Source organism: Natator depressus, chromosome 14 (assembly GCF_965152275.1).
Source record: "Natator depressus isolate rNatDep1 chromosome 14, rNatDep2.hap1, whole genome shotgun sequence".
Taxonomy (NCBI): domain Eukaryota; kingdom Metazoa; phylum Chordata; order Testudines; family Cheloniidae; genus Natator; species Natator depressus.
Genome location: NC_134247.1, coordinates 35,888,761 through 35,914,104, shown reverse-complemented (window position 1 = coordinate 35,914,104; position 25,344 = coordinate 35,888,761). Strand labels below are relative to the sequence as shown.

Here is a 25,344-nt window from a genome sequence, read left to right as displayed (position 1 = left end):
AAGGTGCCACAAGTACTCCTTTTTGCGAATACAGACTAACACGGCTGCTACTCTGAAATGAGCACTAATCTCTGTCACTGGGAGCTGCAGGTTCTCAGTACTGCTGAAAACTCAGGCCCCAGGTGCCTCAAGCTGGAACTCCCAAAATCTGTAGTTACTTCTGAAAATCAGGTGGTTAGACTTTGTCTACCCTACAGGTTCTAACAGCCTGGGATCAGCTGGCAGCCAAGTCAGCCCTGAAGGTGCTTTGTGTCTGCACATAACGGGGTTAATACTCAGCTATTAATCATGACAACTAATCTCATCACCCCTGACAGATACCTTGGGCTAGGGGGTTGTTTTCCCTGTGACTAGTTCAACAACAATTGTTCTGCTGTGTAAATGGGTCCTCTACAGGACTCCTGGGTTTGAGTCTACATGAGGAGTTATTCTGGAATAACTATTCCTAATTTAACTTCCTGTGTGGATGTTCTGATTCTGCAGTAAGAGTGCTTTATTCCAAATTAGTTTAATCCACTTTATTAGCTTAATCCACAAGTATACATAGGAAGTATTAATGAAGGTGGGCTTTCCAGCCTCACAAGCAGGTTACGGTAATTTGGAATAAAATGCTTTTATTCTGGAATATGAGTATTCACACAGAGAATTGATTATGTCTAGCTATTGGATTTTAAATTCATACCCTACTTTAATCCAAATGAATTCCCCTGTGTAGACAAGCTGTATTATGAATTGACTAAAGATGTGAAAGGTAATAAACGCACATAAAGTAATACATTAAGCCCCTGTGTGGGCTACTCTCCTCCAGAAGTAAAGGGGCTGTAGCTTAATTTTGCAATACTGGTTTTCATTTATTTTTTCATAGGGGTCTCCTGTGGAGTCCATCACCACAGTGGCTGGGCACCTACTGGGGCAAATGGTGACATCCATTCTGGAGTAAATGCAGGCCTTAAGTCCAGGTTTGCTAGTGAATGTTTTCTGATCACAAGGAAAAGGTCTCGGACACGCTGGTTTGGGCTCTGACTCTGGTTCCTTTGCTTTGGAAGTTTCTTTCTCTCTTCAGAGAAGAGAAACGGAGTCTCTGGCCGGATCCCCCGTGAGCCAGGTTTCTGTCCCCACTGCTGGGGTGAGGAGGGAGAAGGTTTCCTTCGCTTTTCCCCACCAGGGGGCTCTGGGTATTGCTCAGGAGGGGAAGCTCCTAGGGCTCGAGCTCTCTCTGCTCAGCAGACCGGGGGTTGAGCTTCCTGGGTCAGATGCAGCCGCTGCTCGCTCCGTTGTGAGCTGAGGAGCTCCTGCTTCCCAGCTGTGCGGGGAGCGACCTGCATTAACCCCGCTCTGCCGACAGCTGAGCCGGAGCCTGCAGGTGAGGGGAGAGACCCGAGGAAAGGGCTGGGGCCGGGCAGGAAAGTGACTCTGCACCAACGGCCCCTCCTCGCCCCAGCTCTGCTCCCGGGGGGGCGGGGGTCTGCGAGTCCCGGAGCTGCTGCCCTCCCTGCCCCGGGCTCTGCCCCACTGAGCGCCTGCAGGAGCCGAGCCAGCGCCGGGGGAGCGACCGCCCCGGGCCCGGGCCAGGGCCAGGGACCGAGTCTCCCAGCCCGAGGGGAGGGGACAGGCGGGAGACGGGGGCAGAGACTGGCAGGGGCAGCAGGAGCAATCAGTGGGGAGGGAGGTCCCGGCTCCCAGCCCCGCCCAGCCCCATTCCCTGCAGCACCCCGGGCAGATTGACTTCCCTGGGAGAAGGGGAGGAGCAGGGAGAGGAAAAGCCAGTTCCTGCCTCTGCCTGGTCCCCGCGCTGCTGGGGGGATGCGCTGCCCGGGGACCGTGTCAGGGGGGATCCCCCAGAGCGGCTCCTTTCTCGGGTTTGGTTCAGACTGTGGGTTGAAATGCGCTCCCTCCTCGAGGGAGAGGTTGGGTCTGTGTTGTAATAAAGTGGGGCAGAGTCAGGGTCCAAATTTCTTCCTCAAGGTCCAGACTCCAGAGACAATCATATGTGTATATATATATAATCACAATCACACTCACAATAAATACATAAAAAAGATTGTGGGGTCCCCTTCAAAAGCATCTGGCAGGGCGGGTCTGGCCAGCGGTCCGCTTAGTGACTGCCCCGTGTCTAGAGCATCTGTCTGCAGAGAAAGAGCCAGGAGGGAATCGGGGTGTGAAATGGTACCAAGGCCCTTTTGAAACCTCCCTTCTCGCCCTGACAGGCTGCAGAATCAGGTCCGGATTGTCCCTGGCTCCCCGGGGGGCTGGGAAGGGAAATGGCTGCTGTGGAACCAGCTCAGGTAGGGGATATTTCTGGAACTTATGGGGTCTCCTCCTGGAGGGAGAGGGGCAGAAAACGCAGGGGGGTGAGGAAGATGGTGGTGAGTGGGTGGCAGGGGGTGACAGACCTGTGCTGGGACTTGCGTGATCTGGAGCCTGGTTTATAGGAACAGGCCCACTGGGAGGAAAACTATAGCATGGGTGCTGTGGTATTCCCAGCTCCCCCTCTGTCTAGCTTATGAGCAAGAATAGGTGCTGACTTTTATTTTTCCCTGGGAGTGCTCCGCCCCCTCCCCTGAGGCTCCACCCCCACTCCGCCTTTTCCCACCCCCGCTCTGCCCACTCCTCAAAGACCCCGCCTGGTGCTCTCTGCCTTTGCCCAAGCCCCTCCCCCAGCCTCTGAACAGCTGGTGGGTGCTGAGCCGAGGCTGGAGCACCCATGGAGTCGGCACCTATGCTTATGAGTCTTGTTATGGAGGCTGCCACGACCCCCTCCTCCCCCCCCCAGCTGGGTGGGTTGTGAGGGTTGAACCTCAGGATATAAAAGTGTGATGAGTCTCCAGCACCCGCACTAAGGCAACAGCCCCATCAGCTCGGCTGCAGCGACAGACTCTGCGTGTAGCTGGTCCAAGTTTTTCAACCCCGGCGTTTTCCCAGCAGGACCAGGGGCAACAGGAGACCCCGGCGGCTGGGATGTGGGGAGAACCCCGTGCCCTGGGGGAAGGGCGTTGTGGGATCCCGGTCCAGCATCCCAAGAGGGAGGAGAGCGAGGCTGAGGAGCAGAGCCCTGGCTGGCCCTTATCCCCGCGGACGCCGTCCCAGTCCTTGCTGGGATGCTCGGAGGGGGAAGATTCTCCATTGAGGACGGCACAGACGCCTCCCTGGTCTCGGGAAGCGGCAGACACCGCAGGCCTTGAGCAGGCGGTGCCATCCCGTGACTGGCCTCATGGGGACGAGGTTCCCTCGTTCTTCAGGGAGGCACCTGAGGCCTGCAGCTTCCTGGGGACAGGTCCCACTAGGGGCCGTGCGGAGGGCAAGGCGGCCGTTTCAGAGCAGGCCAGCGAGGAAGCCCATCGGTTGCAGTTCCGCTCAGGCGCTGCCCGGCCCGGAGAAGCTCCCCGAGAGACGCTAGCCCGGCTCAGCCGGGCTGCTCGGCTCTGGCTGCGACCCGGGGAGCGCACCAAGGAGCAGATAGTGGACGTCGTCGTGCGGGAGCGGTTCCTGGGGGCACTGCGGCCGGACGTGCGGGCCTGGGTGACGGCGAGGGAGCCCCACAGCAGCGAGGAGGCGGCTGCATTGGCTGAAGCCTGCCTGGGGCAAGGGGAGTCAACCCAGCCTGCTCAGGTAGCTGATACGGCGCGAGGTGGGGAAATGCTGCGGGGGCAGAGCCAGGCGTGTGACTGAGAAGGGATGGTGGGGGAGAGAGATCTGATGGGAAATCAAAGGATAAAATGTCTTCCCCCACACACCCCTGATATGATGCTGTGGGGCAGGGGCCCATGGCCCATCTACTTTCGTCATAGGCCCCACCCCTGCCCTTCCTCCCCCCCATCCCCACACCGAGGCCCTGCTCCCCAGCCAGGCCGGCAGCTGGAGCCAGGGCAGGTGGAGGGTCTACGGCTCCTCACAGCTGCCCGCACAGCTCTTACCATGGCCAGGCTGCGGCTCTGAGGCCCCGGCCAGAACCGGATTGGGGTAAGAGCCATGTGTGCAGCTGTAGGGAACTGTGGGCCCTCCACATGCCCTGGGTGGGGACACAGGCGAGGGGCTGCTCTTGAGCTCCCCCACCCCGGACAGGGGGAGGGTCTGCAGCTCCCCAGAGCTGCCGCAGCTCCCCAGCTGAGCTCGAGCTGCTGGAAGGTCCTTGGGGGAAGAGGCGGGACCACAGAGGGGGCGGGGTCTCTCCCCCCCTCCCCGCCCAGACTTTGGGAAGGCTCCACCGTCCCTGCTCGGGGGGCCTCGGCCTGAACGAGATCCCACAGATGAGAGGAAGGGTCATCGTATCGAAACGTCCCCTCTGAGACCTGGGCCAGGCCAGCAAAATCCTTGTCCAGCAAGTCTCGCTGTGCACCCTGCGTGAGGGGTCGTGGGCAAGTGCGTGCATGTCAGCAGAAGTGGTATAGTTATTATTTACTCTGTGCATTGCTGAAGTCCCTAGGGACCCCCGCCCTATTGCGCTGGATAGCGTGAAAACCTAGAACCAAGAGACAGCGCCTGCCCCCAAATGCTCACAGTCTTAAGATGAGGCAGCAGCTGCGTAGACCAGCACAACGGGGAGGTGACGGCAGCTAGCGTAATAAGCAGCGTCATGGCTCGGTGGAGTTTCACAGGCAGCGCCTCCCCATGAATCAGGCAGTATGGAGCACAGAGTGAAGGTGCTTGCTGCAGAAACGTTGGCATGACCAGCACGCCAAAGAGAGACTCCTGTATTTTAAGGCCAGAAGGAACCATTATGATCATCCTCTAGTCTTATCCCCTGCATAACACAGACTAGAGACTCCCACCCCAGGAGGCCTTCATAGAACCCAGCAACTTGTGGTTCAACTAGAGCCCAACTTTTACAGAGAGACGTCCGCTTGGAACATAGGAGCGGCCACTCGGGGTCAGACCAAAGGTCCATCTCGCCCAGTATCCTGTCTGCTGACAGTGCCCCATGCCAGGTTTAAAGGTTTCAAGTGATGGTTTATTGCCCCCGCCTTTTTATTACCTTGATCTTTTTTCCAACAGGGGAAGGAGCTTTTAAAACTGACAGAAAAGTGGGGATTTTCCCACAAAAAGGAAACAGAAGTTTTTAATGTTTTTTTTTTTCAAAAACCCCCCACCAAACCTTAAAACAGCTTAAAAAGGAAAATGTCAGACAAAATGCAACATTTCCATTTTTTAAAATTTTTTTTCCCCACCAAATAAACTTATCCTCTTCAAACCTTCTGTATAACACTAACTGAACCAGTTGTCTTTAAAAAGAAAAGCAGTGATTCTCAACCAGAAGTACGTGTACCCCTGGGGGGACACAGAGGTCTTCCAGGGGGTACATCAACTGATCTAGATATTTGCCTAGTTTTACAACAGGCTACATAAAAAGCACTAGCAAAGTCAGTACAAACTAAAATTTCATATCGACAATGACTTGTGTATAGAGCAGTGTAAACTATACACTGAAATGTAAGTACAATATTTATATTCCAATCAATTTATTTTATAATTAGATGGTAAAAATGAGAATGTCAGCAATTTATCCATAATAGTGGCTGTGACACTTTTGTATTTTTATGTCTGATTTTGTAAGCAAGTCGTTTTTAAGTGAGGTGAAACAGGACAAATCAGACTCCTGAAAGGGGCACAGTAGTCTGGAAAGGTTGAGACTCATTGCTGTAAAGCAAAGAATGCAGCTGTTCACTGTTATAGTTCAGGCCACCTCTAGTCCAGAGCTTGCGGGGCGGGCGGCAGGAAGGAGAGTCAAGATTCTCAAAAGTAAACCAGCAACACATGCATAAAATAGCATGACAGGGTGGCACGGTCCCCCGAGGGAATGGAGGGAACCAAAGAGAGAAATTAACCTTGTGGACTGAGCCAGATGCTGAAGGTTCAGGTTTCATTTGGCTGGGTGAGAATAAAGAGCAGGAGGGCTCCATCTCGCACCTGCTGGAGCCTGCATTGGAGGAATTCTATGTGGAGCTTCCATAGATTTGCTTGGTCGGTCCCTGTGAACCCAGTGAGAACCACCTCAGTTTCACATACTGACGAGTGACCCTCATCCTGGGAGACTGAAGGTGCATTAGGTAGCAGAGGCTTAGACACAGACTCCGTGGGTGCTCCAGTGCTCAAGTACCCACGGGAAAAAAATAGGGGGTGCTCAGCACCCACCAGCCACATCTGTTGGGCGGGCCAGGGTTGGCTGCCGATCAGCTGTTTAGTGGGGCCCCCGGGCTGGCCGGGCTCAAGGGAGGGCAGAGAGGAGCCAGCAGTGGGCGGGCAGGAGGCCTTGGGGAAGGGGACTGAGAGGAGCGAGTGAGGGACAGGCAGGGGATTTGGGAGAGGGGGCGGGAAGAGGCAGAGTGAGGGCGGAGCCTTGTGGGAAGGGGCAGGGCCTCAGGCGGAGCACTCACCGGGAAAAATAAAAATCAGCGCCTGTGAGCAGAGGGAATAGCCAGAGGCCTGAATGATGAGTGGGGAGATGTTAGACCAGGAGTGAGTGAGGCATTGAGCAGCATATGGGAGCAGTAGGGAGGAGATTCTAACTTGGGGATTAGGGATACTATAAGCCTTACTGAAAGTAAACAGGAAACTAGAACAGTCTGGGGCAGGTGGGACTGTGACTGGGGAGCTGGTCCTGAGTGGGGAACTGTGGCTGTTTCAGGGGCAGGTGACCTTCGAGGAAGTGGCTGTATATTTCACGCAGGAGGAGTGGGCTGTGCTGGACCCAGGTCAGAGAGCCCTCTACAGGGACGTCATGCAGGAGAATTACGAGAGTGTGACCTCGCTGGGTAAGGGATTCCTTGTTCCCTTGGGTATTAGAAGCTTTCTCTCCACAAATATCACGTTCAGTGCTTAACCCTTCAGCGTAACACTTCACTATTAATTTATCTCGCTCTTCGACTTTCCTCCCCCTCTTTTCAGGTGGAAAAGGAGAGACGGGAGAAAGTAGAACTCTGGCAGAGTTCTTTCTCCCAAAAAAGAATTACCATTTCAAAATATTTTCTAAAAATGGAACTGAAAGCTAAACTGTTTTGCAAATGAAATAATTTTCAACCAAATCTCATTTTCTGAAGAGAAGTCTTTTTGTTGAAAGTTTCATTCCCCGCTACAGCCTGGTATCTGGCCTAAGTGTTTTGATGTTAGTGTTGTGGCTGGGTCACCTGGCATGTGCAGATCCCAGCATATTCTCCAGGGGATGAAGCATGTCCGACTCTTCCAAAGGGTCTCCCATGTCCGTAGTCCGATGCCACGTCCCCACAGCGTAGGAGAGGGGCCGGGTTAAGTCATGGAACTTTCTTTGTAACAGACATTCCACAAACCATTCATTCACCCCATCCCACCATGTTCTTCCCCCCTCAGCAGGATTTTCTCATTCCCAAACCCGACATGATCTCCCGGCTCGAGTGAGGGAAAGAGCCGTGGGTCTCGGATCCCCACAACTCTGAGGAAAGGGGGAGTCCATCCAGCCCTTTATCCCTCAGTGACCAGTATCAGGTGCTTCATAGGAGGGGCAAGAAACCCCCTTTTGGACAATTATGGAACAACTTGTTTATAGTTTCTTCCTAGCCCCCTTTCTGTGGCCTGTTAGTGGTTGGTTTATACCCTGAATGAGGATTTAGTTCCCTTCCTCGGGGCCTTCTCACTCTGCGTTGCTCTCTCCTCCCAAACCCTCCCTGCACCCTCTCTCCCACAGCTGCACCTTCCTTCCCCGTCTCTTCTCTGCAGATCTCAGCTTCATGGTTCCATCTCACCCTTCAACTGACTGCACCTAGTTTCTCTCCCCACAGCTCCCCTGGCAGAGGCAGAGGCTGGCATGGAAGGGATAGAGCCGGAGAGGTGAGTGACGGTGGCTCTTCTCCTCATCATCTGTCCCTGGTGCTCACCTATCCCCTGCGCGTATGCTCCCAGGACTAGAGAGGAGCTGTCCTGTATCCCCAGCAGTGCGATGACCCAGAGTCCCTCCCGTCTGACAACATCTGGTACGAAATTAACTGCTGAATTCTCAAGGCAGTTCCCAGAGGGACAGTCTTGCCCCATCCCTATTATTACGCATCAGCCCTGTTGTGAACAGCTTCAGCAGAGAGACCAGTGACTGACAGGGACATGTAGACAGGATGGCCATCAGGCTGTGAGGAGAGATGGTGGGATCAGGACCCACAGAGTCCTCAGAGATTTCCCTCTCAGAGCCACGGCTCAGGGAGATGCGCTTCCGTCCAACCTCCTCTCTTGACATCTGATTCTTGCAGTGCACCAGGACTGGAAGATAAACCAGAGGAGGTGCCTGACCCCAAAGAGGAAGAGGACGAGGATGAAGACTTCACCGAAGAAGATGACCTCACTTACACTGACGACCTGTGCAATGAAAATTACCACCCCTCGCTGGACAGGTAAGGGATGCTAGAGCTGGGCTGGGAGGGAGCTGACTGCACTGCTCTCTGAAGGGCTGCCAGGCTGGACCGAAGTCTTGCACTTTACGAAGATTCTGTGTATGTTCGTTCTGATGTAATTCCACAGCTTTGGTCTTCTGTCCCTTCACCTTCCGTGGCCCTTTTGTACATTAACAATTAACCCAGGAACTCACAGGGCGCGTACAGAACAAGGTGTCTCTCTCCGTAGCTTTTCCTGGATCTCTGCCCTTTCCCACCTGCTCCCTGCTTTGTGGTTGCCAACACTTTGCTGGTATAATTGAGGCCTCACTCTGATTTCACAGGCAGCTGTGGTACCCCGGGATGCTCCTAAACACCACTGCTGAGAGCATATGCTCCTAATTCTCAGTTGTATGAGTGAGATCAGAATCTGGCCCTGGAATTGTAAATTCCCCAGGGCCAGGGACCTTGTTTTCATTACTGGTAAGAGGAAGGGAAGGGATTTGCCCACTGCAATGTCAGAGGGTAGATGGCCCTTTGAAGGCTCAGGGGCCCAGCCCAGCTCTGACAGGCTCCACAATGGGGAATGAGGCAGCTCAGGTTCACCCGAGGGTACTGGGAGGCAGTTAATTAGGCAGGGAAGCACCTGGACATGATAAAAAAATTAAGGACCTCAGTTAGTAGGGGAGTTTCCGAGAGGAAAGGCAGCTGCTAGAGAGCCGCCCTCTAGCAGGCTGGTGAACGGCTAACACTCCAAAAAGAGAGAAGCGGGGAAGCCTACAGAGGGGGAGAGGCAGGATATAACAGCAAGAGGCTGACAAAGACTGGTTCTGGCTGATCCAAACGGGCCCTGGGCTGAACCCGGTGAGTTGGGCTGGCCTGGGCTCCCCTGCATACTCCAGCCAGGGGCTTATGGAGAAGAAGGTTCTAAACGCAGGAGACCTAGGGCTGAGTAACGCCTACTAGAGCCATGGAACTTCTGACTCCCCTTCACCCTGAAGGGGCCAGAGATTGCTGAGGATCTGGCCAGGAAAAGCCAGGTTGTAACAAGGACTTGACAAACACAGAGTATTACAGCATCAGGGGGTGGAGCCAAGTTGGTGTAGCTCCCCACCTTGCCACAAGGGGGATCTGATCGATAAAGGCCCCTGATTTCACCCACACAGTGAGTCAGTTTCAGAGCTAGGAACAGAACCCAGGTGTTCTGCCACCCAGTCTTGTACCTTAACCACAATCCCATCCTTCCTCCCAAGCTTCCTTGTGACTTTGTCCTGATAGTGGAAATGAGAGACCCATTTGTTAAACGTACTCTGCAGAGGGAAGGCTGCTCTGACAAATCTAACCCTGACTGTTGTGTGACTAAACTCTCAGCTCTAACTTGGCGTGAACGTGGAATAATACATTGATTCCTTTAGCGCTGGCTTGGAGGAGATGCTTTTAGTCTGTGTGCCTCTCCCTGAGTGGCATTGGGTTGCTTTCCCTCTGTTTCCCATGTCTAGCTTCACCTGCCAATAGAGAGCCCCCTCTCACAGGTTGTAACCAGTTCCTATGTCCATCTCATCCATCCAGTGACTCCGAGCTGAAAAGAGAACAAAGCCAGAACAAGAGCCGCAAGAGACCCGTGAAGGGTGCGCAGCTGCCTACCGAGGCGAGTCCAGCCAACGGCAGCCCCTCTGAGGAGAAGGCGGTGCAATCCAGGTGAGGGGAAGACAGGCAGAGGGCCGATCCAGGTGAGGAGGGGGATCCTGAGCACATAGGGAGAGGAGAAAGGAAGGCGAGAAGTGGGTGAGTGAGAAGGAAGGGGTTGAGGTCTGTTTGTCTATCTCAGCTCGATCATCCAAGTGGCTCTGGGCCCATCTGAGAAGCGACTGCATTTCCCAACCCCAGAGCTTTCGAATGCTGGCTAAGCTAGAGGCCCGAGGGCGTGCATGGGGCTGTCCTGTGCTCTGTAACTGCAGACCCCTGTCAATAGCAGCCAGACCAAACCGCAGCCAATTCCCAGCGCAGAGCTGTCTTCCACACCACGCTGGGTGCCTCAGGCATGGTCTACACTTAAAATGGAGATCGACATGGCTACATCACTCAGGAGTGTGAAACTTGTCTCACCCCTAAGCGCCATAGCTATGCCGACTTAGCCCCTGATTAGATGCAGCTAGGTTGATGGACGAATGCTTCTGTGTACCTAGCCAGTGCTGCTCACGGAGGATGTTTAGCCACTGTGATGGGAGCTATGTGAGGACCTGAGCAAAGCCCGTTGACATTAATAGAGATTGTTTCCATTGACTTCAATGGCAATGGAGCCAGTGATGGAACAATGGGACAGCGAGGGAGACAAGCGTACTAGTGTCTGGGTAGAGAGAGAGAATATAGTAGGGCTGAAGTTTGCCCACGTCACAGTTCCATTCAATGCAGGGGGAGCTGTCAGGGAACCAGTTACAGCTCCCTGATCCTGCACCGTCTGCCCTCTGCATAACTTGGAGAAGCTCCTCAACTGCTCTAACTCATACCACCGGCATAAGATCCCTAACATCAATGGAGGATTGATATATCAGAGCTCCCCCCACAGCACCAGAGAGTGCAGGGAGGGTTCCACAGGAGCCGTCCCTCCCTGGAGAGAGTTCCACTGACACAAAGGGATTTCTCCTCTGGCCATGTGGGGCCAGAACATGGCCTCTGTGTTGCCCAAGTGGTACAAAGTGGCCATAGTGTACTGCACTATCCTGCTCACCAGGGAAGAGGCGAATGGCTAAATAGGGCTTCAGTGTGTAAGTAGTTACTCCTGGGGGAATTTTGCACCAAAATATTTAAAATTCTGTGCACAGTATTTTAAAATTCTGCATATTTTATTTGTCAAAATAATACAATATAATCACGCCAATTTCAATTATTTTGGTAATTTATTTCAAAATACCTGACAGCAAGTTTGTCTGTAACAATACAGACAACAACAACAAAAAGATTCAGGTTATGTTTTTTGTCAAATAGATTCCTTACCGGACATATTAATACAGAACTTTGATAATAATGTATTTAAAGTACAATACAGAAAAGTATTTCCCACACCGTTGAGAAGCAGTGCAAAGGCTTGGGGATTTCAGGGGTAATGAAGGAGCTGAGGGAGAGGGAAGTAATTGCTGGGAAGGAGCCTGGGAGTGAATCTGGAGGGTTGCTGGATATGGGTGGGAGAAGTATGGAACAGGTTTTTTTGCAGGGTGGGGAGTTGTTGGGGAACCTCCCCCCATGCCTAGCTCCTGTGCTCCCGCCCCAGACTGTCACCCCCACTATCCCTTCGGAACCTCAGTCTGTGTGACCTGCCCCAGGAACACCATGTGCCTCACTCTGCCCCCCTCAATATCCCATGCCTCCTCACCTGGCACGGCACTGTGAGGAAGGCAGCCTCTGTCCCCTCCCACTCCATGGCTGGGTGCTCTGACCCGTGAGTTAGCTGCTTTCTCTTCTGGCATCACATCAGCCCCTAGTGCATGAAAAGTGTAATTGCAGTTTCCTTTCACCTCCCCATCAGAATCAATTATTCTACAGGGGGAAAAAATATCTCTGGGAGGCATTAATTCTGCACTTGCGCAGTGGCTCAGAATTCCCCCAGGAGTAAACTAATGCTGTAGTTTTCATAGGGGTCCATCACAGAATGATAATAAATATTCAGCAGTGTAGTGTCTGGTTCTCTGCACTGAAGCTGCTAGTGTGAATTTGTAATACTTTTATGCAGAAAATGATGTATGCATTAGCGTATTGTTTCTTAGATTATAAGGCCAGAAGGGACCATTGTGATCATCTAGTCTGACCTCTTGCATAATGCTGGCCACTGGACTTCCCTGAATTAATTCTTGTGTGCACAAGAGCAGATCTTTTAAAAAAATATTCAATCTTGATTTAAAAATTGCCAGTGATGGAGAATCCACCACAACCCTTGGGAAGTTGTTCCAAGGATTAATTACCCTCATTGTTAAAAATGTGCCTTATTAATAATCTGTATTTGTCTAGTTTCAATTTCCAGCTTTTGGATCTTGTTATACCTTTGTCTGTTAGATTGAAGAGCCCTCTGTTATTACATTTCTAGATAAATGATGCTGAAAATTTGCTCATTGCTGAGAAGATGTGTTGGTTTCAGTACTATGATGTTGATAGTTGAGTTAATCTCTGAAGATCCAAGGAAGCCAAGTTAAGCTTGGGTGGGTGCTGGAAACTGCTTGGGGTGACTGAGCCTAATGCAACCTTTATTGAGGTGAGAGGAATGACTTGCAATAAATCACTGCGAGTTGGGTCAGGTCCCTAGTGAATGATTAGGCTCCAAGTCACCAAAGTATTTGAAAGTCAGTACTGCCGATCTCAAGTGTACAGAAGTAATGAGTCACATCTCAAAAATCATGAGTATTTGATTTGGTTGTGGGGTTTTGGGTTTTTTTTTTTTATTTTTCTAACAATAAATTATAGGTTCTTTAAATTTCTCTTCTGGTTTCTGAGCCTTTAGGTCACACTCAGGACACAGTTTCAATGTTTTTTTTCCAAGCATAAGGGCTAGAAACTTTTATTTTATCTAAATAAATGCCTGTGATCACTTGACTCTGGGAGCTGGGGCTTTAAGAAAAACACCAAATATCACAAGACTCTCAATAAAATCACAAGGGCTGACAATGGTGCATCTGCTTAAACACTTGTATAGTCCCATAGAAGTCAATGGGCCTACTTATATGCCTAAAAAGAAGCATATGCTTAAGTCCCTTCATGAACTGCTGCCTTACATAACACCAGGGAATTAATTATAGACCCTAACTCTGTCTTTCCAGACTTTCTCATGTTTTTATTACATAGGGAGGTGTAAAAGCATTTCCTTTGGAATTAGCTGAATTAAGTGTGAACAGTCTTCCATCCTCAACTGTCTCTTCACAATGATATTTTTTGTGGGGGTTATGGGAAAAAGAAGCCCCAAAATGTACACCCAAACACATACCAAGTAAGTATTAACATGCACAGTTACAGCTCTTCTGCCTTTTTCATTTCTAGATGTTTTTGTGACTTCAGTTCTGTACTGAAAGTCTATTAATGTCTTTTTTACAGGGGCTGTGAAACTAAGTAACAATTTGCGACCAGTAGAAAACAATTTCTGGAGGTATTAATTGAAGCACAGCAGACAATAATGGTAAATTATGTATTTAATTTGCACTCCCCCTTCCTCTCCTTACAGCATTTTAATTTTACCATTAGAGGTACACCATCTACTCAAAAATCATGCTTGTGTCTGAAAACTTTCTACCTACAACTAATCTCTAAAATCACTGGAAATAAAAAGATTATTTCCCTCTAAATCTTTCTTTTTCCTTCAGTTTCTTTACTTTGTGCATTTGAGAGCACTCTGTTAATCATCTTTTAGGGCCAGATTTTCAAAGGTGTGTAAGTGCTTAGTGGGATTTTCAGACATGCCTAACTAAGTAGGATAGATATCAGACTCCCACTGAAATCAAATGTAGAGCACCTGAACTTTTCACGCATTTTAAAGATTGACTGAACTTGTTTGTGGTGTCCCTTTAAGGTTTAAAGGAAGTAATGGTTTTGATCAAATTAGTTACACATTGATGTGTGGTTTTTGCTGTAGCCATTATGATACCAGCAGCTAGGGACATGGAGACAGAAAAAAAAAAAATCAGAGGAGCAAGAGAAAGCACATCAAGAGCACGTCGCATACTGGAGTGTGTGTTCCTTCGCAGATGACTCTCATCTCCTTCTGTAAGTACCGTCATCCCAATCTGATGACAATGCCTGTGTGCAATATACAGTATTGCAAAGCGTTGAGCAGCCTCAACTTGCACTTGCAAAGTAAGCTGCATAGCCTGCATCTTACATAGTGAACATGGCAGATCGTCCGTGATTTTTAACATCTGTTTTCTTCACCAAAATGACAATTTTGCTATTTTCTAACTTCTTTCTCTTTTCAGGACATTCCATCATAGACCAACAACAACAAAAGCGAAGTGGCTGCAAGATTTACCTTGGAAGGTGGATAATGCAGACAGAACATTTTAAATTAGATCAAACTTAAGTGTATGTGACCAAACTTTCTATGTGTTTAAAAATATTAGATTTACGTGATTACGACTGAATCTTTTTTTCTTAACTGTATTATTTGCAATACAGTGTGTTTAAAGACTGTTTATTGTTCGTAAATAATAAAATTTAATCATGTTTGTAACCGGATAATTGTATTTATTTACACTATAAATGGAAACTTCCACTATAATGGAAACTTGTAGCTATTTTGTGCGGTGAGGAGTAGGTATTTAAAATAACTGTCAAACAGCACAGAAATAAAATCATTTTCTGTCTTATTTAATGTCCAGAGTGGATTTTTCTAAAGGTTTTTAATGCTCTTTATTTTTATCATGCAAACGATGGACTTATCCAAGAGCAGCTTGGTTCTACTGACCTAGTCAAGTTTTATTATCATTTCATTATTATTTGTATTACCGTAGTGCCTAGGAACCCTAGGATGACTGCATCTCGGGGGTGTCCTACCAAATACGTCCACACTGCATTGAAGGTCTTAAATTTTCTGTTTACATCTCTATTACAAGCCATCAGAGCTTTGAAATTGTAGAGTGATGCTTTCTCCTTCGGTCTTATTGTTTTGTCCATCTTTTTACTTTAATTAAAAATTGGGAAATATGATACCAAAAAAGCCATTAGGAGAATGGTATTGGTTGCATGGTTATGGCCAAATGTTCAAAATGTTCATCAGGACCTCGGGAGCTGCTGAGTCCTCTTGAAAAACTAACCCCGAAGGCCTAATTTTCAGAAGCACTGAGCACTTGAGATTCTAGTTGAAAGTCAGGGGAGCAGGCTGTGCTCGTCTCCTCTGGAAATCCATGACCATGAGTGCGCAGAAGTCAGGCGAATGTTAAAGGCTGCACATGTAACCTTAACTCTGCCCTCTTGTGTAACTGTTCCAATGTAGTCTGTTAACTGTATGAACACATGCTATTTCTAAATATAGTGTTGTACAATTTCTTTTTCCTTGCCATGTTAGACACACACATAGGATCTTGCGGTGTGTAATAGTTTTTGTATGCCAGACAAACTGAGGTTACTTATATGGAAACGTACTATCACTATGAGCACAGAGACCCAACAATTGTAACATTGCACAAGTTGTCCTCTGCTAGCTTATCTGGTGAATGTTGGAGCCTCTCACAGGGCAGGAAGGCACTGAGCTCAGCTGTATCTAGCACGCCTGCGGTATATTTAGGCTTGGAAAGATTAGATTGTTATTGTTCAATGTCAATAAACATCCATTTCATCATACATACACACAAACCAACAAAAAAAAATCCACTGAAAATTTACAGAAAGGCAAAGTACGAAAAATGCTGCCTGAGAACATTTTAGAGGTTTGATTTAAAGCAATTTATATATTGTGGCATGATGTTGCCTGTGTGTTTTTATAGTTACAGTAGAAGCTCAAAGTTATGAACACCAGAGTTACAAACTGACCAGTCAATTAATCAGGCCCCAGTAGACACACAAAAAAAAAGGGGGAAATACAGTGCAGTACTGTGTTAAATGTAAACTGTTAAAAAAAAATAAATGGAAAGCAGCATTTTTCTTCTGCATAGTAAAGTTTCAAAGGTGCATTAAGTCAATGTTCTCTTGTAAACTTTTGAGAGAACCATAACGTTTTGTTCAGAGTTATGAACCATTTCAGAGTTACGTACAACCTCCGTTCCGGAGGTGTTCGTAACTTTGAGGTTCTACTGTGTAAACCTTTAACTTTTGAACCCTAGTGACTCCAGCAGCCTGGGGGGTGAGCTGGAGAGAGTCCTGTATCCTTTCGGCAGGGCTACCCTTTATCAGAAAGATGGGGGTGTGCACCCAGCCTACAACTAAAGCCTAGCAGTCCATGGAAACACCCAGGCCCTGATCCTCAAAGATGTTTAGGTGCCTATTTCCCATTGATTTCAATGAGACTTAGGCATTTTAAGATCTTTCACGATTTGAGCACTGGCCTCCAAACCAACCTGACGTTCAAGACATGAAATTCATAGTGCTGGGCCAAACTGGAGCTCTTCCCGGTGCCTGGGAGGCGTTGCTGTGTCCATGTGGGCGTCAGTGAGGCTTGGAGGTCCAGTAAGATGCCAGAGCAATCTTAGGGTGACCACCCTGAAATCTCCTTTGACCAGGGTTTGCTTTGGGTCCTTGAGATGCAGGGTAGACCAGAGCCGCCCTGCCCTCTGGGATTTAGGGGTGCTTGGAATGAAACCCTGTCACTCAGTGCCACAGGCTCAGTGGCTTTTTGGCAGGATTGACCGGACTTCCCAGGGATGCTCTCATCTGGGGCAATCTGGAGCTTTGGTGGAAAGTCTGGTCTTATAGGGAGGACTTGGGTGTCTGAGGTGAACAAAGGGCGAAAGACTCCTGGTGTCTCCGTGGAGGGCACTGAGCTGGCCGAATGCTCTGGATCCCTTTCCAACCCTCATCTGGTGCTTGCTAGAAAAAGGACAGGGAACCCTTCGTCTTCCTGTGCCAAGGCCACATGAGTCCTGAGAAGGGGCGATTGGGCACCCTTGGATTCTGCCAGCTACGTGAGATCTGGCACCAGAAGCCCTTCCTGTAGGAGGAGGCTGGTAGCTGGAGATCCCTGCCCCAGAGAAGGCCAGGCCAGGCAGCCTTCGTCTCCTATGCCTTCTCGCAATGAGGGGATGAGAGAGATGTTCATGGTGGAGATGGGGAAGGGTGTACAGAAAAGGAAAACACAGAACAGGGGAAAGGGAGACTACATGGGGAGAAAGGAGGAGGAGAGACACACCCCCTCTGGGAGCACCCAATCAGTTTGTTTCTTCCTTTGCAGCCGCAAGAAGCGGGGACAGCCGAGCAACAAGGATGTGGCCCAGATCGGCCCCAAGAGAATCAGGTAGGAAGCTGGCCTGGAACCCTGGCCATGACTCTGCTGGCTGCCCTGCCCTAGAGCCCTTATAGTAGCAGAGCTGGGCTGCAGACCAGTCCCTTGTATCCCTGCTCCCCACGGCTGGACTCCCCATTCCACTGAACAGCAGGTGGTACCTCCTGCAAAGGGGAGTAGTTGGGCAGGGGTGGGATCTCCCGCTCTGTCTGGATTGGCCTCTTGGTGGGGGTTGCAGCGCCATTCCAGTTGGACTTAGAGGTGAGGAAAAGCCCCATTAGCCCCAGAGCCACACACCAGGGACTGCTTCCCACAGCCCGTTACCTAACATACTTTTCAATGGCCCCAGTGATGTGCAGTCCTCTTGCCACTTGGTCTCCTGTCCATTCCCCCTTGCAACCACCCCTCTCTGTCCCTGCATAGGCTCACAGCTAGTGATACTCCCTGGCGTTTCTCACATCCCCTCTGCACCCATTGGTTGACGTCTTCCACAGGGCATGCAACCTACCCCTTAGCGCCCCCAACCCACACACCATCCCCGTTGCTAGTGGTGTGCTTTGTCCAATCTGTCCACCACTCCACCCCCAATACTTTGCACAGCTGACCGAGAGACCAGAGCAGATGGGCACAGATGGGAAAAAAGAGTTTGGAAAGGAGCTGGAGAGCCGGTGAGGCAGGGAGATGAAGGGGGCTTCATCCAGACATCACAAGCTGCAGAGGAGAGGTGACGAAGGCAGCTGGTGAGCAGGGAAAGATCCAGGGAGGTGGCTGCAGAGGACACGGCTCTTGCCCCTGCAGCGGGGAGAGGAGAGGACGAGGGAGGGTTTGAGAACCGAGGGGCTGCTGAACTGCATCCTGGCTCCATCAATACCTGCAAGATCCTCACCCCCTCCTCTCTGCAGGAAGGCAACCAAGCGTGAGATGCTCCTGTGCGACTTCGAGGGCTGCGGCAAGATCTTCTCCAACCGCCAGTACCTGAACGTGAGTGACACGGTGACCTGAGGGGAGGGGCACCTGACCCACCCCCAGCACCGCCTGGTCCCTGTTGGGATACGTGGCCTAAAACCATTATGGTATCAGCCCAGCTGCGGGCTTGACAATCAGTTCAGTGTGACCCACCGGTGAACGTATGTTACGGGTCCCTCTCTGTGCCTGATCCACAGAGAATAGGAGTCTGCGATGGTCTTACCATAGTTCAATCTGTAGCTACTTATGCTTTTAATTCTGGACATCCCCGTTTCAATCCCCAGCCCAAATGGGAGCTGTCACATATGCCCCGGTCGCTCCCATCTGACTGGCTGTTCAGTGAAACGAGTCCGTGTGTCCTCAGTTCCCAGCAGGACAAGATTCTATATCAGGGCTAAGGCCCCAACCCAGAGCCGATCGACATCCATGGTGAGATTCCCACTGATTGCAGTTGACTCTGGAACGTGATCCAGTCGGCCTCCTTTGCTGCAGCCTCCACAGAAAGGCTGGGGGCTGAATGGGTCATAGAGTTATGGCTTCCCTCTGCTGTCCCACAGAGAGAGCTGAGTGGCACCAGGGAGACCCCCTGTATTGGGGCTGCTGGTCCAGCCCCAAAATCAAATCAAACATTCCCTCTGACTCCCAGTTCTGTGGTAGGGCGCTCAGTTAGGTATGAACCAGGGAGGATGGACTGTGGGGTCTCTGGGCGGCAGCTGACCCTACCCTCTGCTTCTCCTCAACCCCCAAACGGCAGTACCACAAGAAATACCAGCATGTGCACCAGAAGACCTTCACCTGCTCTGAGCCCAGCTGCGGCAAGTCCTTCAACTTCAAGAAACACCTGAAGGAGCACGAGAAGCTGCACAGCGGTCAGTGTGCCTGAGCACAGGGGCTAAAGCCTCAAAGCACCTGCCTTCTGCTACAGTGCTGGGCTCCCCCTCACCTCAGCACGCACACAGCTCTCTCAGGGCCCCTCAGTCCAGATCCTGGGCTCCTACACACACACACAAACCCCCGCCAGTGCCCCTCAGTCCAGCCCCACAGCTCCCCTTCAGTTCCAGCCCTGGGCTCTTACACAATCATCTGTCAAATGCCCCTCAATTCCAGCCCCACAATCACATAGGTCTGCCAATGCATTTCAATCCCAACCCACAGGCCCCCTGGTATTCCAGCCCTGGGTTGGGCCCCCTCCCCCTTTCGACCTTTGCCGATGCCCCCCAGTCCTGATCCACAGCCCCCACTACTATTCCAGCCCTGGGATTCCCTCCCACCCAACCCCAGCTCTGCAGGTGCCTCTCAGTCATGACCTGCAAACAGCGCTGTTATTCTAGCCCCAGTGCTGCTAATGCATCTCAGTCTGGACCCACAGAATCCTCTGCTGTTCTGCTCCTGAGCTCCCCCTACACACACAATTCTGCCACTGCTCCTCAATCCCAACCTGCAGGTCCCCCTGTCATTCCAGCCCTGGACTCACTACCAATATCTGCTCTGGCAACCCCTTGCTTTTTGTCCCCTGGACCTACTGCCCTTCTCTCGTCCCTACCTTTGCTTCCACCTGGGTAAAATGCCCTGCCCTACATCCCGCTGCCCAGTGCAGCCAGTAATCTGCTCTCCTTCCCCCTGCAGACAAACGGGATTACATCTGTGAGTACTGCGCCCGCCCCTTCCGCACCAGCAGCAACTTGATCGTCCACAGACGCATCCACACGGGGGAGAAACCCATACAGTAAGTAGCAAACCCAGCTGGCTCGCTCTGTGACTTGGGGTCCTTCCTCTGCGTTGAGCTCTCTCTGTCCCTAAGAATTGCAGCACTGAGAGGCCAAAGGTGGAAATGGCTGATTAGGTGCCATCGATCCAGTTCTGGAGGATACAGTCCCTAGGGCTGTCCCGGCCCTCTTCCTAACTACACCCCAGACGAGGCCTCTCCCCCTCACCCCTTTGATGTCTACACCCATTAGATACTTGTAGACCAGAGGTCCCCAAAGCCTGCCCCCCTAGGGATGACGTGGAGAAATGTCTGGGAGGACACAGCGGGGCCCAGGCCAGCCCCCAGCTCCTGCTCCCAGCTGTGCTCCAGTCCCACCCCCAGCCACATCCCTGGCCCCATGCCTTGTCCCATCCCCAGCCTCAACACAGCGCTGCTCCCTGCCCCGCATCAGTCCCCAGCCTCAGCCGCGGCTCTGTTCCCAGCCCAGGGCCAAGGCTGGGGGCAAGGCCGGGAGCGGAGCCACACCTGGCTGCGGGCCCGGTTGCTGGCACCCACTGCAGCTCAGCTGCGGGTCCACTCCCGCACCTGTCCCCAGCCTCGACCCCTGGCCACAGCCCAGCTCCCAGCCCCACCCCCAGCCTCGGCCCCCTTCCGCTGACCATGCCACCTCCCCGCCTCCCCAACCCGCGGCACCATTCCAACCTGGGCTCCGGGGACGACAAGGGGAGGGGCAGATGGGTAAGGGGGGGGGGCACGATCCTCAAAAGTTTGGGGAGTAGTGAATAGCCTGTTGAACTCATTGCCACAGGAAGTTGCTGAGGCCAAAGATTTAGTGAGATTCCAAAAAGGGATTGGACATTTATGTGGAAACAAGAATATTGAGAATGACCATAATGAACAATAGCAATTTTGGAAGGGAGATTAAACCTCCTGCTTCAGGCTTTAAGCCAGTTCTCTAGCCATTAGAGCCCGGGACCAGACCTAACATGCAGGCCAGATTAGCCCACATTAGCCACCGTGAGGTTCTTACACCTTGCTCTGAAGCATCTTGTGCTGAGCTCTGTCAGAGACAGGATAATGGGCCAGATGGGCCTTGAGTCTGGTCCAGTCTGGCAATTCCTGTGTTCCTGTCTCCTCTGTGCATCCCACTCTGAGCTTTCTCTCTCTCTGATTCCCTGCCCGGCTTTCTCCACACTCTCCTCTTGATCCCCTTCCCCACCCACAGGTGTGAGATCTGTGGCTTCAGCTGCCGTCAGAAGGCCTCCCTCAACTGGCACATGAAGAAGCATGATGCAGACTCCTTCTACCAGTTCTCCTGTGACATCTGTGGCAAGAAGTTTGAGAAGAAGGACAACGTCACCGCACACAAAAGCAAGAGCCATCCCGAGGTGGCTGCCGGCCCGGCCCAGCCTATGCTGGAAATGCCAGCACCCGGCCACTGGGACGCGCCATCCCCGCTCTCCAGCCTCGGTGAGGACACACCGACCAAGGACCACCCATGTGCGCCATGCCCACTTTCCACAGAGCAGCTGGAGATCCCTGCACCGAGCCATTGCAAAACGGAGAAGGCGGAAGGGCCGGTGTCCCCCATCGCAGCCTCTGCCGAGTAACAGGCCACGCCGAGCGGGATCCAGGTCTGACCAGTGCTTGGGGGCTGAACCACGGGGGATGTTGGCAGAGATGATCCCAGCAGGATCCTGCCTTCCAGCTGGACTCTGCTGAGAGTGGGACTTAAAGCACTTAGCAGAGGGGTGGGGATAATGACTGAACCATGGTTGGGGACTGCAGCAGAAGATCTGAAATTCTGCCCAGGTACTGAGAGTAGGAGGACAGGGAGGCAAAGCCCCCGCAGCCCTGCGCAGCCTCCCCACACCACAGTCAGTAGAGCGCAGACTCTCCGTGGGCCAAGAGGACTGACACCAGCACCCTTTCTGGAGCACGGGGGCTCTGAAGAGAGATGCTGAGGTTTGCCCTCCCCAGGAACAGGCCTCGGCTTTGCTACTCTCGGCTTCAGGGCTTTGGACAAATCCTCAATAAAGAATTATTTTGTGTAATGCCTGGGGTGGGTAGAGCGTCTTCTCTGATGGGGCTGCTGGTTCTGCCAGCCTGGGCGGGGTAGGGGTGAGGGTAGGTGAGCCTGTCTTCATCCCAATGGCCACAGCTCCTGCTGCTGTTTCCCTGCCATTCTCCTGTGAAATTACCCCACCCCCGGTTGGTGCAGCTCCTCTGAGTGGAGGTTCAGCAGCCACCCCCCGTCCAGCTGCAGAAAAGCCTGCCAGTGTTCTGGTCTTTGTATTAGAGCAGAACCTTGGTATCCTAATGGAGACTGTGAGCCCATTGTGCTGAGAGCTGCAGGCATGCACTGTGAGAAAGTCTCTACTCTGAAGAGCTCCCAGTGTAAATAGACCAAACAGACAAAGGGCAGGAGGCAGTAAGGATTCTGATCCCCTCTTTTTACATGGGAGACCAAATCACAGACAGACTAAGGGCCAGATCTTCAAGGGTATTTAGACTCCTAAAGTCTGTGGGTTTCAATGGGAGTTAGGTGCCTATCTAGGCCTAAGGGTAAGATGTTCAGTAACACCTCGGTCCCGCTGAACATCAATGTCTCCTAAGTCACTTAGACCCAGATCCTCAAAGGTATTTAGGCTCCTAACATCCATTGAAATCGTGAGCATTAAGAGCCTAAATACCTCTGAGGTCCAAGTCTTAGGCATGTTTGAAAACTTTACCCCAGGGGACTTGCTCAAAGATTGCTTATTAGGAAAGGGATAGATAAGAAGACAGAAAATACCATATTGCCTCTCTATAAATCCATGGTTTGCTCACATCTTGAATACTGCATGCAGATGTGGTCGCCCCCTCTCAAAAAAGATATATTGGAATTGGAAAAGGTACAGAAAAGAGCAACAAAAATGATTGGGGTATGGAACCGCTTCCGTATGAGGAAAGATTAATAAAACTGGGACTTTTCAGCTTGGAAAAGAAACGACTAAGAGGGGAAGTGATATAGGTCTGTAAAATCATGATGGGTGTGGAGAAAGTAAATAAGGAAGTGTTCGTTACTTCTCATAACACAAGAACTAGGGGTCACCCAATGAAATTAATGGGCAGCAGGTTTAAAACAAACAAAAGGAAGTATTTCTTCACACAACGCACAGTCAGCCTCTGGAACTCTTTGCCAGAGGATGTTGTGAAGGCCAAGGCTATCACAGGGCTCAAAAAAGAACTAGATAAGTTCATGGCGGCTAAGTCCCGCCAATGGCTATTAGCTAGGATGGGCAGCAATGGTGTCCCTAGCCTCTGTTTGCCAGAAGCTGGGAATGGGTGACAGGGGATGGATCACTTGGTGATTGCCTGTTCAGTTTATTCTCTCTGAAGCACCTGGCATGGGCCGCTGTCGTAAGACAGGATACTGGGATAGATGGACCTTTGGTCTGACCCAGTATGGCTGTTCTTATGTTCTTATATACAGAGAGTCTGTGACTGAGCCAGGAATTGAAACCATATCTCGCCGCTTGCCTTCTGTTAAGCACAAGGCCCTTTTGTTTTCTTCCTGGATCCTCTTCACTTATGTCAGGGGAGAAGATTTCAAGTGATGGAGGCCCAACTCCTCCAAGGCATTTAGGTGCCTAACTCCTAATGGGATAACTGCCTTGCATATTAAGCAGGTTCTTGTTATGCGGAGTCAGCAAAAGCTCTGAACCCTCTTCTCAACAAGATACCAGACCCTGGAGATGTGAGCCAGAGGGAAGGGAGGATTTTCCCAGCAAACGAAGCTTCAAAGTTGAAGAACTGACCTCAGAGTCTGCGTTGTAAAATGTCACCTCCCCTCAGTCATAGTCCAGATGCACCCCGATTTCCCCTGGCCTCTCATTCAAGGCCAGAGGGGTGTGCGGGGAGCTGAGAGCCCAGTACTGCCCTCGGTACAGCCCCACTGTCCAGATCCCTCCTCTGGCTTGACACTGAACTCCCCATTCCCCCTCACCATCTCCCTGGCCACCCCTATGGCCCAGCCGTCCCATCACCTACCTCCACCTCCCGGTAGTGACTCTCCTTGAAGCCCAGAACACAAGTATGAGTCAAATCTCTTGGGGATATCAGGCAGACTCTGCCTTCCGTTTCCTCGGCACATGGTCTTCTAGTCCTTGGAGAGGACGAGCTTGGGGTGGGCTGTCTGTGGACAGAGTCACTTTTCCCCGAGAGGGAGCCAAACATTTGCACTCAGGGCCTGTTCATGTCATGGAGAGGAAACCATTCCTCAGTGAGTACTGGTCTACACTAGAAAGTTGGGTTGACTTACGTACATTGCTCAGGCGTGTGAAAAATTCACCCTGAGAAACAAAGTTAAGCTCACCTAAGCCCTGGCATAGACAGCACTGTATTGACAGAATCATAGTATCATAGAATATTATGGTTGGAAGGGACCTCAGGAGGTCATGTAGTCCAACCCCCTGCTCAAAGCAGGACCAATCCCCAACTAAATCATCCCAGCCAGGGCTCTGTCAAGCCTGACCTTAAAAACTTCTAAGGAAGGAGAGTCCACCACCTCCCTAGGTAACCCATTCCAGTGTTTCACCACCCTCCTAGTGAAAAAGTTTTTCCTAATATCCAACCTAAACCTCCCGCACTGCAACTTGAGACCATTGCTCCTCGTTCTGTCATCTGCTACCACTGAGAACAATCTAGATCCATTCTTCCATTCTTGTGTTAAAAGAAGAATTCTTCCACTGACCTAGACAGTGCTTCTCGGAGAAGTGGATGTACTGCAGTGACGGAAGAACCTCTTCCGTTGCTGTAATTAGTGTCTACACTACAGTTCTGCAGCTATGTCGCTATAGCGTTTCTAGTGTCGACATACCCTGAGTCTTCTGCAGGATGCACCTGCCTGAAGTCAATGGGGTTTATGCCAGCAGAACTGGGTCTGTGCTTACCTTTCTTAAGGCTTATACAGCCCTCACACTGGACGCCTGACAATCATCTGTGGATTTTGTCCTTGCATGCACCCTGTGAAGTAAGGACAGATTGGTAACTGAGACACGGGGTGGTAATAATGGTTATGGATAGGATTTTGTGACAGTAAAATTATGCCTAATTCGCAGCACAGTCATGGTGAAAAATAGATCATTTCGAGCCATGGCAACAAAAATTTTTGTAATAAAGGCTGACTGTGAACATAAATGTGCATTTATGAACAGTAAAATGTTTCTTCTAAACAAGCAGGGCTTGCCTATGGAAACATTTACATGTGCCTGCCGTGGGCCTTGCTGCAGCTCGTTAAGAGTTCATTACTGCACTTTGATCTAGTCCTCTTTGACACTGGAGCTGATCAAAGCACATTAACCAGTTGTTACAGTTCATTTCTTTAACGAGGCTTAATAAAATTCAATTTTTATTTTTATTTTCACCATTTTGACCGATAATATCAATGTTTA

The 25,344-nt window shown here is 50.9% G+C and overlaps 1 protein-coding gene and 1 long non-coding RNA gene across 3 annotated transcripts; both read left to right on the top strand.

Moving 5' to 3' along the window:
- Window positions 1-1,207: 1,207 nt before the first annotated feature.
- Window positions 1,208-21,944, top strand: LOC141998703 (uncharacterized). 2 transcript variants are annotated; one of them, XM_074971658.1, is made up of 12 exons: window positions 1,208-1,363; window positions 2,208-2,285; window positions 2,926-3,609; window positions 6,623-6,749; window positions 7,749-7,797; window positions 8,208-8,348; window positions 9,897-10,025; window positions 17,185-17,247; window positions 18,138-18,216; window positions 18,956-19,070; window positions 19,828-19,927; window positions 21,135-21,944. In XM_074971658.1, the coding sequence occupies exons 2-12, from the start codon at window positions 2,262-2,264 to the stop codon at window positions 21,517-21,519; spliced, it is 1,896 nt and encodes a 631-aa protein (XP_074827759.1). In that variant the 5' UTR covers window positions 1,208-1,363; window positions 2,208-2,261; the 3' UTR covers window positions 21,520-21,944. The 2 variants fall into 2 exon arrangements, with proteins under 2 accessions (XP_074827759.1, XP_074827758.1); XM_074971657.1 differs by having other exon boundaries at window positions 2,923-3,609.
- On the top strand, window positions 11,653-15,168 carry LOC141998766 (uncharacterized). Its single transcript, XR_012641912.1, has 3 exons — window positions 11,653-13,299; window positions 13,404-13,485; window positions 13,939-15,168. It is a non-coding gene; the product is annotated as an uncharacterized LOC141998766 (long non-coding RNA).
- Window positions 21,945-25,344: the final 3,400 nt, after the last annotated feature.